The sequence below is a fragment of the Primulina huaijiensis genome, chromosome 12, assembly GCF_012295235.1.
Source record: "Primulina huaijiensis isolate GDHJ02 chromosome 12, ASM1229523v2, whole genome shotgun sequence".
Lineage (NCBI taxonomy): Eukaryota > Viridiplantae > Streptophyta > Magnoliopsida > Lamiales > Gesneriaceae > Primulina > Primulina huaijiensis.
In genome coordinates, this window is record NC_133317.1 from 17,055,445 (window position 1) to 17,072,507 (window position 17,063).

Sequence of the window (17,063 nt, forward strand, 5' to 3'; positions counted from 1 at the left end):
CATCAATTTATTTTATTTTATGTTTTTATTAATTTATGCTATCTTTATTAATACTTTTAGTTTCAATTTATTTTAATTTCTAAAATATTAAATCATCACACGTAAAGGAAAAATTTTGAATAACACCAAACATGATCAAAGGCTCGCGAGTTGTAAACAACTAGCATCATGTTACTCTTCTCTTATTTTCTTCCCCAAAACGTGGGAGACTTTTTCGTAAAAGGTGGTCATTATTAATTTTTATAAAGTCATCAATTCTTTTTTTTTTTATTTTTTTGCCGCAATTATTAGTAAAGTAAAGAATCGGCTACCCATCTACAAATATTCAACATATTTAGTAAGTCAATTATTACCCACATGATAAGTTCTCGTGCATCAATCTGTTGACGTTGTTTCGTTTGATCTAGTTGATTTAGTAGACCGTAAAAAATTGAGGTCGGATCTTAACGGGTAATATTATCTCTGCTGAGACAGGGCCGGCTGACGGTACGTAGAGATAGGGTAAGACTGATCTCTAAGGAATATGAGACATGCACCTCCCCGGGCTCATATGGCTAATAGTCCTATTATCACTCAAGTAGATATACTCTGCGTTGTCAAAAGTACAAGAAAATAAATTTGTGTCTTGGCTAATAAATATAGTTTTGGCATAATGGTAAGCGCTTGATTTTAACAATTTGTATCAGAGCGAGATCATGAGTTCAAGTATCTCAAGAAGCATATTTTTATAGTCCTTGGGAGAAGAATGGTGGGTTAAACGTGCATGAGTAAGAGTAGTACTTTAATCATTGATCTCTTGGGAAGTTCTCGTGCGTCAAGCTGCTGACGTTGCATCGCTTGAGCTGGTTGGGTCGTTAAAGAGTGAAGCCAAATTTTAACGGATAATATTGTCTTTGCTGGGGATAGGGACAAAGGTAGCAAAATAGTAAGACTGATCTCTAAAAGATACGAGACAACACAGCAAAAAGACACACACCTCCCCGAACTCGTGGACTTAATATCTTGACTTTTTAGTATCCAAGTAGGTGTACTATGCGTTGCCACAAGTATAAAAAAAATAAATTTGCTTCTTGATTAATAGCTACAGTTTTTGGTCTAGTGGTCAACGCTTGATTCAAACATAAATTTCGGTGAAAACCAATTACATTTTGTACTATCAAATTGGATAACCAGATAATCTAGAAATTTATTATGTCCTATTATGGATATGATTTTTCCAGTTTTAGGGAGAGTTCATTTGCAATAAATAAATATCATGTTCCTTTTCAAACCAATAACATCACCAGTTTTATTTCAATGTTCTCCTTCCAATTAGGGATATAAATGAGCTGAGCTGAGCAGAGCAATATCATGCTCAATCTCGGTTCGAGCTTTTGTCATGAGTATCAAGCTCGACTCGTTTAATATATATATATTAAACGATCTCGATTTTTTTTTAAATCATATACTCGAATATTGACAACTAAAACAACTTAACATATTCATAAATCATAATAAATTAACAACTAAAATATCAAGAGCGTAGAAATCTCTAAATCGTCAAATGACCAAAAATCCTACATCGACCTTTAAAAAGATCAATTAACAATAAAATAAAGCATAAAACTCCCTAATAAAATCATTAACAATAATCTTTCGAATCTTTCTATCTAACAAACTAGTGCGAAAAATAAATATCCATCGGGAGTGTACTGCCGCACTCGATCCACTTAAGCGTAAGTGCCTCCCATAATATCATCAAATCCCACATCATAAAAACCTAGTGAGTCTAATGACTCAGCACGTTCTGAACATGAGTAACAAAAATATATATATAATCACATGCATTAAAAATCATACTTTTATTTAAAATAATTTTAAACATAAATAAATCGTAAATCGTAAAAGCATATAATCGTAAAGCTTTGCATCCTTTATTATTTTGGGTGAAGTTTGGTCCTTGAAAGTGACTAGTTTTTATCCTCTGATCGACTGATCAGTATTCAGCTCAACATGGCCCATGGGGGCGGGCACTAAGCTCCGCCATGGAAATACGATCGTCGGGCTCCCTCTGGGTCCGTTTCCCATAAACGGGCTCTCTCTAAGACCTTTTCACTCACGACAGCTCCACAAAGTTGTAAATTCACCGTTCCTTCTTAAAATGGATCCCCCACATATCATATATCATTTGTCACAGTCAATTCACATCCCTCAAAATATTTTTCTTTTTCTTTTAGAACATAAAATATCATAGCTTTCCAAAAATAGCATTTTAACAGTAACTCGAGTTTCGAACTCGTCAAACATAAAACTTAACTCGAGTTTGAGTTTTATTTGAGCTCGTTAAAGATTAAACTGAGCTCAAACATACAATATAATGCAACTCTATAAATTAATTCAAAAACTCAAATAGGAAAAAATAATTTTTTTCATAAATAACTAAAAGTACAAACTTAATAACTTAAAAAATAAACTTAACACATTATTGAACATCCCAAAATAATATATTCAACTTCCAAATACCAAATAAAAATAACATTACCATAAAATCCATTACTAAATTTCTCACACACAACTATGAGCGAGCTGGTGAGCCATCTAAATGAGCCGAGTTCGAGCTCAAACTCGCAAGCTTATTGACAAATATGTCGTCTAACTCACGAGCTGGTGAGCCACTTAAACAAGCCGAGCTCGAGCTCAAACTTGCGAGCTTATTGACAAATATGTCGTCAAACTCACGAGCCGAATACCTTCAAGCTCAAGCTCGGCTCAATAAAATTTCCAAGCTTGAAATCACGCTCGGGCTCAGCTCGATAAATTTAACGAATGAACTGGAACGATCTTTAACTTAGCCGAGTTCTGAATAGCTCACAAAATGTTCGGCTCGTTTACATCCTAAACTCCCAAAATGAATAAAAAAACATTGAAACTTTTTATTTCCCATTCCACCGTAGATGACAGGTGAACAAACTGTCCTATAAGCTTTTGTAGAAACTGAAGTTGAAATTTTGACTCGGAGCAAGTGTATGGTTTTCGAGATCGTCATCTTTAGACGAGCGATGTATGGACAACGGCGGTGATTTGGGGGGGAGACTATTGATGACATACACAGCACTCGATCGTAAAAATACATGTGTGCTTGTTCTCAAATGATAGCGCCGGATGAAGGAAAATGGTTGAGACGGGAAGAATTGGTAAGATGAACATGGATTAGAAATTCTTGACTGGTTTACAGTTTTTGACTGGTTTACAGTTTTTTATAGTTCAATATATAGACTAGATTAAAATATATTTTTGTCAGTTAATCGTTATTAGATTAATGAAATTTACGTAGTATCCTCTTTATTAAATACATTACCACCAAAAGATATCAATTAAACAATTATTTATATAATAAAAAATAATAATTTTAATATAAAAATAATATTTTTCAAAAATCGAATTTATGGAAAAATCAATATAATGATTCAATTTTGTGAGATATTCATTGAAGTTTTTCTAAAAGTAACGGATTGATCTCTTTATCTTAAGTATGTATGCCAAATATCCCATAAAAATTAAAAATTCAACACGCAATTCAGAGACTTCGTGTATTAAATCAAGAAATCAATTTCAGCATCTCCATCTACCCTATACATTCTGAATTTGTTCCCACCTAGTCAAATCTATCACAAAGACAAGAACACATGAAAGAACAGAAAAAACTGGGAAATAAATCGCAGTAAATGCCCGTCCTAATGGTAACTTTCGAAAATTTCTTCACCCATCATCACACAATATCAAAAGAAGAAACTGAAAATATAAAAACTCAGAGAACTACAATAGCCTTTTCGCCTGGAGGAAAAATGTATTCGAAATACTGGCATTCGTGGCTATTGTCTTTGTCTTGTATTCAAACTTCGAACAGTTACACCGTGCAAGAACTTGGTGTAGCCGAGAAAACTCAATTTTCCATCTGATGGTCTGATCCAATCTTTGAGTAGGGAATAAGAAGTAGGGCCCAAGTTGAATTCCTGAAACAGAGATTGTGTGTCGGTGAGGGGCGTGCGGTGAAATGAATTCGAGAAGTCACAAACAAGGCTGAGGTGCAAACCTGCGCCAGTTCCTCGACAGAAGTGACACGATTTCCTTCTTGTTCGAAATACTGAAATGCTTCACTTGCCATATCCTCCCATCTCTCAAGAGCCTCAAGTTGATATGGACTAATAGATGCAGCACAAAACTCTTCAAAATCCATCTTTTTGTAGGATAGAGGTTCCATCTTCAATTCATGTATCAAAAACTCTTTTAAGTTTGAGGTAGCAATGAACATTGAGAATAAAACATACCTTTTCAATAAGGGTTAAATAAAACAATACCTTTTCAAGAAGGGTTACATGAAAGCAACGAGCAATTCGAGAAAACCCATAAAGTTCAACATTTGATTATGATACAAGGGAGGGAAAAAGGACACAATTATTACTTAAGGAAAAAATAAATAAGACGACACAAACCCAAGAAAGAGGTTTACAAGATATAATATTTTTTACGAAACTTCATATCCAACGTGGAGCAGGAACAACTTTTTCCACAAAAAGGTATCAACTGGGGGACACTCAACTTTTTATGTTTAAGAATAAACCATAGGGTGTCTCACCTGATTCAAAATGTCAGCAACTCTTGATTCTCTCATGGCATCAGTTGCAACTGTCAAGAGAGCCTATCAATGAAAAAGTGGAGAAAATTTTCAATATTTGAACATAAAACACATCGATCACTCATCACAAAAGGCAAGGAGCGAGGAGACAAAGAATCACTAACTGTTCTAAAATTATCGAGAGAAACACAACCATCCTGTGGTTCCAGAAGCTTAAATTGAGCCTTTAAGTAAAATAGTTCTTCATCCGTCAAAGCTTTCGAAAGTGCCTGCATTATTCAGAAATCTGAATTTACCATTTTCAAAGACGCTATAAGAAATTTTGATTCACCCATGACCATATAATTAATACATACTCTCAAGGCAGCACGTCTTAAAGGAGTGGCTCGAATATATGACTTAATTAATTTGTACACTAGCATATCCAATGGTACAGCACAGTTTAGTCCCCTTACCCATGGATGGGCTGCAGATTAAAAAAAGGTCACTTCAAGAATAATACATGGCAATAATAGCTGAAATCGAAAACCTTCCTTATACATTAAGCACACAACAAAAATATGATGAAAAACAATTTCCAACTTACCAAGTGCTTGGGCAGCAGTCATCCTCTTCCTATGGTCCCTATTTAGAAGCTTTTTCACAAAATCTTTGGCTTCTGCAGATACAGCTGGCCATGGTGCATCATAGAAATTAGGATCCGCTCGCAGAACGGATCGAAAAATTCCTGATTCCGTGCGAGCCCAAAAAGGTCTGCTACCGCATAATAAGATGTAAGTTATTACACCAATACTCCAAATATCAGCTTCACTGCAGTATGATCTGTGAAGTACTTCAGGTGCCACATAGTATGCACTGCCCACAATATCATTGAGGCGCTGATCTGCAAATGACATTTGTGACTCCTTTGAAATTTGAAATTGAAGATTGATGAAAAGAACAAAATCCAATGCATATGCAGAGAGTATGACTTCACAAAAAATGTAACCCAAGTCCCAAAAATATAATAAGAAATGAATCTGCATGTACATAATAGCAAGCTCCTCAGAATCAGAACGAGGAAAGATCATGGTTGAGCAAAGCTTGTATACATACGCAGTCATACATGCTTCTGACTTAGCATGGGATAAAAGCTAGTTTGGACATTTATTTCACAGTGCTAGAACCTTTATAGTCAAAGAGTATCGTTTAAGTTCCTTCGCGCTGCATTTAATATGATTAAGAAGTTCAAACCTATATCTATACTACATTATAACATAATCCTTGAGCCTATTGGAGGTGACACCAATTTTTTTTCCAGATTTGCCTTATACGATAATAATATGTAAATTTGATTTCATATTAGTAATTTTACACATTTCTCATCAATTTTTTTCAATATCTTTCTCAACTAACTATTATAGATAAGATAAATAACTTTTCAATTTATTTATATATCATTTTAGATGTAAGAAATCATAATTATCAAATATTTGAGAAAATCCTAATTTTATAAAAATTATAACTAAATTAATTATTTAAAAAATAGAAATATATTATTTATATATAACATATAATATTAAATACCCGCATCAAATGTGCGGTGATATAGCCCATTCTACAAGTTGAATTATAAGCAATTTCATTGTTAGTCTATTTCACCAAATCTTACGTACTCTGGATTGCATATGGTACTTTTCAATTAATGCACCGATCATCTCAAATATCATTAGAACATAAAAACAATTAGACAAGCGTTCAAATCTTTACGAATTTTGAGTGAGGGAAAAATTGACCGGACAAGATATTCTTGCTTCAATCGCCATACAGTAGAGGACCATATGCATAACAGGTTAGAATAAAGTATAAATGAGAACAGAACCATACATCATGATTAAAAAAAATTCAAATGGGATTGAACGTTTCAAAGCATAAGCACGGGGATAGAATAAAGTATAAACATAGACAGCGGGTGAAATAATGAAGATCGGGAGCTAAGTAAAGATGATAGTGTCAACCTAATAAAGGTGACCCTAAAGGTCTGAAAAACTGACGATGAATCTATATATCAATCATTGAATAGAGTGCAAGTGAGAGAATTTCTACCTGGCCTAATGAAATCAGAAAGACCAAAATCTATGACCTTCATGGGAGCATCTTCATCTTTCGTGGCAAATAAAAAATTCTGCTGGGAAAATGTAAAGATAATTCATATTCCAGGGTACGAGAATGTGGTGAACCACAACATACAATTTCTTTTGTACAATTCAAAGTCACACAACATGTCACATAAATTTACACAGCAATATGAGATCGTCGTACCTCTGGCTTTAGGTCCCGGTGCACAACGCCTTGGAGATGACAAAAGGAAACAACACTCAACATCTGCACAACTATATTCTTGGCATCATCTTCTGTATACCTACCACCTCTGCAACATAAAAGTAGTGAGATATACTTTCAAGCTGATTATATAAAGTTCAGTGCAGTAAGATGAATACTCAACCCAAATTACCGTGCTAAAATTCTATCCAGCAGCTCACCACCTTCACACAATCTGTCAAAAGCCAATGTTAAGCACTTTGTAATAGACACATTTCTCCAGCTACATTTGTATTAGTAGAAGCTTATTTGAAATAAGGGGCATAAACATAGAACATAAGACAGAGTTTTCATTGGTTGCATTGCAATAGCAAATAACAATAATCTGGAACAGGACAGAGGAAAATTAAACCAGGATAATCTCATGGCAAGAAGAAAACTTGAAAAGATACACCTACTCCATAACAACATAAACGTTATGTATATCCTCGAAAGCTTCGTAAAACTGGATCAGGTTTTTATGTCCAGACAAAGCTTTCAATATCTTCACCTCTCTCCGTACGTCTTCAATCGCTATAGCTGTTGTCATCTGCAAAACGAAAATCTATATTTTGAGCAACGATATTCAATTTCAACATATCTATTAAAATTCCCATCAATGTGGAAAAGGAGAAGTAAATCAACGTCAATAATAATAACAATAATAATAATTAAAAATATGACATCGCAAGAACACACTCCAGCTGGCATCTAAGCTCGGTTACTGGACCTTTTTCCAGGAATTTAGCGAACAGAAAGAATCCAATTATTCTACAAGTTTCAAATTGTGAATTATCGTGTTTCTAGCGAATCCAAATGTCAACAAAAAACCCGGTTATTTTCAGATTAGGAATCACTTAAAAAAGCTCAAAGAAATGGCGACCACCAAAGATTTTTCAGAAAAAGAAGCAAAAATTACATCAAAATTGTAAGCACATACCACACACCTTAGCTTTGGAAATGATCTTTACAGCCACCTGTTGATTCTTCAGATCTCCTTTTTTCCCCTTCGCCCAGCAGGTATGGCCGAAATGGCCTCGCCCCACCTCCTTACCCAACTCATACTTGGCCGAAAAATTCCTAGAATATCCAAAGCTCTTATCGAGGGCCCGCTCGGCCCCCTCTCCGCTACCTCCGGCTTCCTCCGGTATAGGCTTCGTTGGCGTCGCCACGGGTTGCCGCTTAAAAAATGCCGACATAATCGGCTTCGCCGGCGATGGAGGAGGCAAGGGCCACCTAAACTTCCGACCCGGAGTCCTCGCCGGTGAAGGCGACGGTGCAACCCCGGCAGGGTACGGACTCTGCCACGGACTCGCCGAGGAGTAGTGCGCCGGGGTACGCGCTGCCCCATTCGCAGTAGCAAACGGAGTGTGCGGTGCCGATTCTGGAGTTTGACGGCGGCCGTTGTCGGCGGCGGAGGAAGTTGGAGCGACTTCGTCTTTATCGACAGAAACTAAAACATTCTTGCTGCAACAATGCCCCATTCAAGAATCTATACCCAAAAGTAAACCCAAATCTTCGGCAAACCGACCAGAGCTCAGCTTTGTTAGCTGCGAACAATGGCCGGATCTTATAGAATCTGGTCCTCCGATCAACAAAAAAGTCAAAGTCCACAAATCCGACGGTCAAAAGAAAATCAGGCGCCTGAATCCCGGCTATAATACGTTACAGTATGCTAGATTTTCTTGGAAATATTCAAAATTTTTGAGAAAAAATAGACATTACTTTACAAAGGGATTCATTCATATTACTCCACAAGACTTTAGTGAGGAAGAAAAGAAAACTCAAACGGCAAAGACTTGGTAAAAAAAATCGCAAACTTTATTTAATAAACAATTTTTATTTTTGTTTCCAAAAAAAAATTATTTTAATTGATTGGATAATTAATACACAAATAACCTTGTGAGAAAGTCTCATGAATAAATTTTTTATGAGATAAATATTTAACTCGATCTAATTCATAAAAAATTATTTTTTTTAGATTAAAAACATTATTTTTCAATTTAAGATATATTTTTAAAATTAGTTCGATCACTAAAAGTTACAAAATATTTTTTTTTTTTCAAACGGAACATTCAGATTTTTATTATTTATATTTTATTTGTTAATAAATTTGACATATATTTTATAAGTAAAGTGTAATTTAGAGTGTAAATATGAAATCTCTTTTTCAAAATATAAATAATTATCTAAGACAATCATCGGTAATTTAATGAATATTTGGTTAGATTTATTCAAATTATTTTATAATGTTCTATATATTATCAAAGTTACACAATGATTGGTTTTTTAGACATTATAATAATTGTCAATTTAATGAATATTTGGTTAAATTTATTTTAAATAGTTTATAGTTTTCGACATTCTTTAAATTTCTTGAAGATCTTAAAAACTATTAACTCTTATTTTAACAATAAACTGTTAATATATTTAAATTTTAAAAAAAGATAATAGGGCATACATATATTGAAATATTTGCATTTAAAAGTTTAGCGGGTGATTTTTTTGAATAAATAAAAAATATTCAATAAATAAAATTATACTTATTTTCGAGAAAATATTAACGAAAATATTTTCACAAATAATTTTTTTCGTGAGCGTTACAAGATATGGTTTGGTTTCATGTCATGGCAAGTTATATTTGATGTACAACCAAATTTATATAGATTTTTTATATTTTAAAAATTAAAAATTTGATTTTAAAATTAAGTTACGGTAACCCAGTTTTTTTAAAGTATATGGGTCATGATTTCATTTTTTGTTTTTTTAAAATACAATACATTTTATAAAAATAAAAATATTTTTATTATATTATATATTACTAATAAATCATTTTTTTATCTTATCTGTTATCTTCTATCATTTCAAATTTTTTTTTTAAAAAAATGAATCTATCATTTTAAATTAAAAATTATTAGATTTCATTTTAAAATTAAAAAAACATTTATTTCTTTTTTTTTTCAAGGATCACAGGCGATCGACCCTCAAATAAAGGGGAGGATAATATCATTTGGAATTTTTTACCTTACATTTTTAGAACTCATGAACTTTCAAATGGTAATAAACTATTTCAAGAAGCTCAGTCAAATACCCTTGCGTACATATATGGATTACCATATATTTATAATTTTAGAACGAAATTGTGGACGTAATTAATATAATGTGCAATAATTTTTAAAATTTAAAAATAATACAGTTGTGAAACAAATAGTTGAGAAAGAGAAGCTGGGAAGGGGGGAATGTGATAGTTGATGTTATCTCGATAAGAGCTCGGATCATCTTTAGATTCGGGCATGGAAATAGAAACCGAGGCACGGCCAACCCAAAACTAGTCACGGGAGTATGGGGTTGGGAGTTAGCCCAACCATGTCAACATTCACCTGAGATCACAATCGCTATCTCGATACATAACCACCCGAAAAATCACTTCGAGTAAGGAAAAAGTACTTTGTCTCTATCACCCAGGGCTTGCACTGGCATCTGGCACGAGTAGCTTATTACATCGTTACAGGTTCACACAAGCTCGGTTCCGTATCCGATCCCAAGCAACTTAAGATAACTAAATCAAAATGATCGTGGATCTTGTCCACCGAAAATCTAGGGATCTTTTCCCACCCCACGTTCACTGATAGTTAGGAAGTCAGAACATGAGTCACAGTTCCACGTCGTGACCACTATCCGAGCATCTCGAGATGATCCACGATCTCAGCAACCTATAAATACCCCTGACAGAGGTAAAATCTGGAGGTGGGGATTAATATCATCACTGGCACATATTATATTTTCACTTATATTACACTTTCTTTCTTTTGCGTATTCACTTGACTAAAGCGGTAACGTTTGATATTATAATTGATATCAGATTCAACGTCATAAATTTGATTCATATTAGTTTAAATGAGTGCAATTATTAGAATTTAACAAAGATTTTTTTGCGTACAATAATTATAAATTATAACAAAATCTATTTTTTTTAAAAAAACTATATTATTTTTTAAAGTACTTTTCTATCCTAATCGCATTCAAATTTATTGGAGTCAAAATACAATATAGACCTTCCATGGTGATGGGGACGTAAAATAATTGTAATTTTATGACATCGGGTTAGTCAAACTATATGACATGTAATATTCGATTATATCGCGGAACCTAAACAAATTCCCCTTTGATTACATCGTAGTTTACTAGTTCAAATATGTTTACCTTTTTTTTCAAACTTTTTTGTTTCATATTTAATTTGTACTCCGTAATCTGCGACTTCCTTTTCGTTTGGGAAATCATGAACACTAATAATTTTCTATCACACATTCATGTTGGACTTTTAAAAAAAAAATATTGACGTGAACAACTAAAAGATTACTTGTGAAACAACTGGTCTTTCTTTCTTCTTTTTTTTTTCTTTTTAAGGAAAAAAAAAATTAGACTTAAGTTTTGGTGACTTATATGAATTTAAAAAAAGTTGTTTCTGAACAGATTGAGATAGACATATAGTTGCTAGGAGTTTCAACTCAATAAAGTTGATTAACCGAACTGAAATAAGTTTATACAAAGAGTTGTATTAACCAAATCTTTTAATGAAAAACTTATGAAAACAGAAGAATAAGAGACGTAGAAGATTTATCAACGAACTTCCATAATTAACAAGCATAAATATGACATACTGATCCATAATTATAAGTTTATTTTTTTATATATAATATTTTGTTGATTTGTATGAAATATTAATTATTGCAGTTTTAATATTAATATATGTTATTTAGAACTTGAAAAATTTATTCATTTATTTTAAATTTATGGTAATTCTATCCTTTTATTTATTATTTAAATTAAAATGATTAAAATTATAGTAAAAATTGAAAAAAAAACGTTTAAATTCATATTAATCACACTTAAACTTGAAACCTCAACTCGTCGACGAGTCTTTAAGTTTTTTTAAAACCTTGATTTAATTTACTGTGTAGCAAGGTTCATTTATATTTTATATATTTTAAATTAAATATATTAAATGTGGTCACATGTGAATTATTGGGAAAGTAAGGAATAAAAATTATTAATGAGAGTGGGTGCAATGAGCCCTTTCAACTACCCAATAATGACTCATTTATCACCACACTTGAATGAACACATTGGGGGCAGCTCAAGTGAAAGTTGCACATTATTACCTAAATAATAATAATAATAATAATAATAATAATAATAATAATAATAATAATAATCATCATCATCAATCTCGTCACCCAAATTCCATCAATTGTCCTATAAAAACAATGTTATTCTCATTGGGTTGGGATATTCGTGTATCGATGGTGAGTGTATATACATACATGAAGGCCGATTCGGTTTGAACGGTTCCGATTCGTCTAATTTGAATTATTTTTTATGTTTGTTAGTTCAAAACCCTAATTAAAGCCGATTCAGTTTGAACGTTTCCGATTCGTCTAATTGGAATTATTTTTTATGTTGTTAGTTCAAAACCCTAATTAAGGCCGATTCGGTTTGAACGGTTCCGATTCGTCTAATTTGAATTATTTTTTATGTGTGTTAGTTCAAGACCCTAATTAAGGCCGATTCGGTTTGAACGGTTCCGATTCGTCTAATTTGAATTATTTTTTATGTTGTTAGTTCAAAATCTTAATTAAAGGGTTGAGATTATATACATTCCATGAGTCTAGATTACCATTATTGTAAACATGTGTAACATAACCTCCATGTCTTAATATATTATATTCTGATATACAAATTTATATTAATTTCAACCTTTTCTTTCAATCTAGACGATTAGGGTAGGAAATTAGGTAGAGTACCCTCTACCTATTACCCTTTCGGGTTGGGTTGCTTTTCTTTAAAACGATCGGGTTTAGGTATTACCTCGAACTTGAATTATAAAATGTCGGATTGAGATCGGATACCTATATTAGTTTTAATCAAAAAATATTGAACAATTTTGCGTATATGATATGAAAAAATAAAACAGCCCTGATGTCCTAATTTATTTTAATTTAATAATTGGCTACGATTATATTCTTCTTCTGTCACATATCTCACATTCATGTCCTCAACCATCTCCAATTTTCAGAATTTGCAAGGAGTGTCCCTTTGAGCAGCATACTAAAATATTCATCACGCTGGCCCATTTAATTTAATAAAATAATTTTTTTTTTTGTAGGTATACTGCTTGCCAATTCGAAACTGTTTTATTTAATTGCATGTGATTGTAATTAGTTTAATTTAAAATGTTGTTTCATTTAATTTTTTAATTAATATATTTTCAATAAATGACAATGTTATTGGAAAATCATAGAATAAATTAATTATTTTATTTAATTTCATGTGATTTAATTAGTTTAATTTAATATGTTGTAATTATATGTGATATGATTGCATGGTGGATGATTGTAAGCCTCGAGTTCATGTGAGTGCTTAGGCTAAAATCTCGATTCAGTCCCAAACACTCGATTTAGTCCTAAACAAATTTTATGAGCCGATTTAGTCCAAGCGTTTCAAAAGTTTTCTTAATCCAATTTCTTAGTTAATTTGCGGTTAAACTAAGCAGAAGATAAAGATTTGTAAATCAATTTATCAAATGAAAAATCTCAAAAAATCCACTAGCTTTTTTACGCTCTAAAAATCGCAAAAAATCCCTAATTGCTCATCGATACCTCTCTGTCATCATCTCAAGGTAAGTACGCAATTGCTGCTGGTAACAATTTTTTTATTTGCACGTGAAATCGAAGTATCGTGAATTCATTGATAGAGATATTAGCTTGAAATTGGGCTAAATTTTTTTTTTTTTCCCTTCAGCCCTGCTCAGTTTGGTTGATGATGGGCAATTCCAATTTATTTTAATTGTTCAAATATTTGATTTTCACACGTAAGCTAATTGCTTGAAATTTATTAACAGCCGAAAGTAACATCTGTGAAATCAAATTCCTATTAGATGATGTTGCATCCAGAGTTCAAAATACAGAGGAGCAAGATATTGTTTTCATGTGTGGTAAAACAAAACAAAACTTCGGTATAACTCTATTTTCGTAAATGGTGAGCTTCATTTTTTTTAAAATTTTTTCATGAAATTATATTATGTTTGTTTGCTTGTGTGAAATAATTAATTGTTCTTATATTTTTGTTGTGATATATGGTAAAACATATGTAGTTTTTATTGTACGTAAAGCCGATATATATGAGACTTGGAAAGAGGCATAAAAACAAGTCAATAAATTTAGCGACGCATCCCACAGGTCATTCTTGAGTGGCGAGGGGGCTGTAAAAGCTTTCGATTCTTATATGGACAAGCAAGCTTCTTCCTCTACCAATACTGTCGAAGAAACGTCGAACACAACTTCTAGTGCAAATTCAGATGCAAGTGCGAGTACAAAACCCACTCAAGCTGGAAAAATAGATAAATTGACCGAGGCGCTATCAACTTTAGTAAAGATAAAGTAATGACCCGAATTCTTATTTTGAATGAAGTATTAATTAAGAGATAATTAAAGAGTTGTTAATTAAGTATTATTAACGAATTGATAATTTGGGATTAATTTGTTGGATCCACCGAATTTTAAATGGATAACCCGATCTACTTCCGATTACGTTATCTCGAGAAATCCAACCAGACGAATGAGATTCTGACACGTGGCAGATAAGATTGATTCGGATTTCTGAAATAGTCCGGATGCAGCCTATAAATGGAAGCCAGATTCTTTTGTTCCTACACCGCATCCTTCAGAGAGAGAGTTCTAGTCTTTTATCTTAGGTTTTCTAGCTAGTTTCTAGGGCACTTTGGTGTCGGGAAGTTTCGGAGCTAGTGTCGACTCGAGGGGGGGTCGGTGAACTGAGATCGAGACATCATCAGCGGGCTGACGACGAACGCAGGTATAATCCTAAAGCCTTTAGGAAGAACTTTATAGCATGTTTGGTAATTCAGAATCTGGTTTGATAGTGATTTCATATTGTTGGTATTGTCTAGGTTAAGAGCTTTCTGTCAGATTGTTTTAGTGAGGTACGTGATGTACTGACTGAGATATCCAAGCGTAGTATACACACTTATATGCTGCATATTTATGTGTTGCATTATACATGTTTTACTGCTTTGGCATATTATGCATGGCATATCATGTTGAGCCTGATATCTTTTGAGATATACCTCTTTTGTTGGGGCCGCTCAACCCTATTCTGTATTGTGGACGATGTGGCATCGAGAACTACAGTGTCCGATGGGACCCGCGGGCTCTGATGACTGGACATTGTAGGTCCACGTCTTGATGATGAGTGTGGGAGCCAAAACATGCCTAGGGCAGATCAAAGACTACACACTCAGGCGCCTCTAGACTGAGCATGAGATTCTTGACTTGATCTTTGATATCCAAGTATATTGCATTTCGCATGCATCATATCAGTTTGTATACTCGTACATTCTCGTATTGGGCGATTGTAGCTCACGTCTTTGTTTTCATCTTGGGCACCCCATTCCACGGGGCAGGTCTTAGGTTGGACGGTTCGGAAGACCAGGGCAATGGCTAGAGCAGTTGGGTTTTCGGTGGTGATCCAGTGGAGGTTTTATGTGTGGTTTATCGTTTTCTCGTTCAGAATTATGTTTTCGATATGATTGCATTAATGTTTAAGACTGCTGTTGTTTGTTCTGTTTTCGTTTGGGTTGTAAGATGATTAAGTTATTTGGTTTCCGCTGTTTAATTGTTGTTATTAAGATTTAATGTTGCATGCTTATTAGTCTGTTTAGTAGTGGCTTGAGTAAGAGCGCTACAGATAACGGAGTAGATAAAACAACAAATCGAATCTCTAAAGATTAATGGTGATGACAACTGATGGATTATATTGAGCATGTTGTATTATCTTTTAACCTTTTAATGGATTGTATCGAGCACACAATATTATTTTGTAAACTTTTAATGGAATGTATTGAGCGCACAATAGATTGTAGAGAATTGAATCCAATATTATTTTGTAACCTTTCAGATTAAGTTTGGTCCTTACGTTTTCAAAGGTTTATTTTTGAAAATATTGTAGAGAATTGAATCCAATGATATATATGCAGCCTTGATATTTTCTGGTTTGGAATGAATTTTTGACAGTTGAGGTGCTAAATTTTATCCCATTTGTTCCAATTGATAAGCACCAACTTCTCCATATTTTCAAAATAAGAGTACCACCAACCAAACCTCAACCAAAATAGCACAAACTTCTCCGTACATTCAAAGTAAGAGTACTACCAACAAAAGTTACAATATCTTGTTTAATGAAAGAATTCAAATCCGAAAATCTTACTAGCCAAAAAAAACAAAAAAACAAATCCCAGGAACAAAATCACTTGTTTCTGCTAGATCCTTCAGAAGAGGTAGACTTCATGGAGGATCGTAGTTGTGAGACAGTTGTGAAGTTGACTCCGTCTTTTACAAACCAGGTTTATTGATAGTCACTAGTCGATTACCCTATAAAAAAACATACATTTTACAACGTCTATCGTTTTAAAAGTGTGGAAATATTTTTATTTTTTAAAATCTCGCAATTACAAAATAACATTTAAAATAATCGTATTTATTTGCCAATAAAAGTAGCGCAATTTAAAATATACTAACGTTATCCAAAATCAACTTAAACGTAAACGTGTAAAAATCGTAATATCATCAACATATAAAAATGTGTAACTCCTCTCAAAACACATGGATCAATATGCGGAAAAATAATGGTCCTCAGTTCGTGTCACCGCACATCCCGTCTGCCTACACAGTCTTCGGCACCTCCGTTCCCCTGATCAAAATTCTCACTTGCATCACACACGCCTAGTGAGTCTAAAGACTCAACACACCTGTACTAATAATAACAAGTACATATACGTAGCACACAGCAGTGAAAAATAGCATAATCAACATACATTTCATGTCTGAAGTAAAATCGTATACATAAATGTTTCATGTCAAAACATGGTAATAATCATTGCATGTATCATCGTATTAGCATATACATGTTAAATTTTTTAATTTGAATTCCGTTCATCAGCTGTGACTTTCGTATCATCATGTCAGTCGATGGATCCATCAACGTGTAACCGTGGTACCCGGCGGCGAGCATCATCAGTGACAGCATTACACGC

The 17,063-nt window shown here is 33.4% G+C and overlaps 1 protein-coding gene across 3 annotated transcripts; it reads right to left on the minus strand.

Moving 5' to 3' along the window:
- Positions 1-3,543: 3,543 nt before the first annotated feature.
- On the minus strand, positions 3,544-8,771 carry LOC140989865 (CDPK-related kinase 3-like). Of its 3 annotated transcripts, none has more exons than XM_073459352.1 (11): positions 7,903-8,771; positions 7,375-7,505; positions 7,110-7,151; positions 6,917-7,025; positions 6,701-6,779; positions 5,202-5,498; positions 4,972-5,081; positions 4,780-4,884; positions 4,616-4,678; positions 4,073-4,240; positions 3,544-3,992 (listed from the first exon to the last, which is right to left on the minus strand). In XM_073459352.1, exons 1-11 carry the CDS (start codon positions 8,437-8,439, stop codon positions 3,852-3,854), a joined length of 1,782 nt encoding a protein of 593 aa, XP_073315453.1. In that variant the 5' UTR covers positions 8,440-8,771; the 3' UTR covers positions 3,544-3,851. The 3 variants fall into 3 exon arrangements, with proteins under 3 accessions (XP_073315453.1, XP_073315452.1, XP_073315454.1); XM_073459351.1 differs by having other exon boundaries at positions 6,701-6,782; XM_073459353.1 differs by having other exon boundaries at positions 6,701-6,782; positions 7,896-8,074.
- Positions 8,772-17,063: the final 8,292 nt, after the last annotated feature.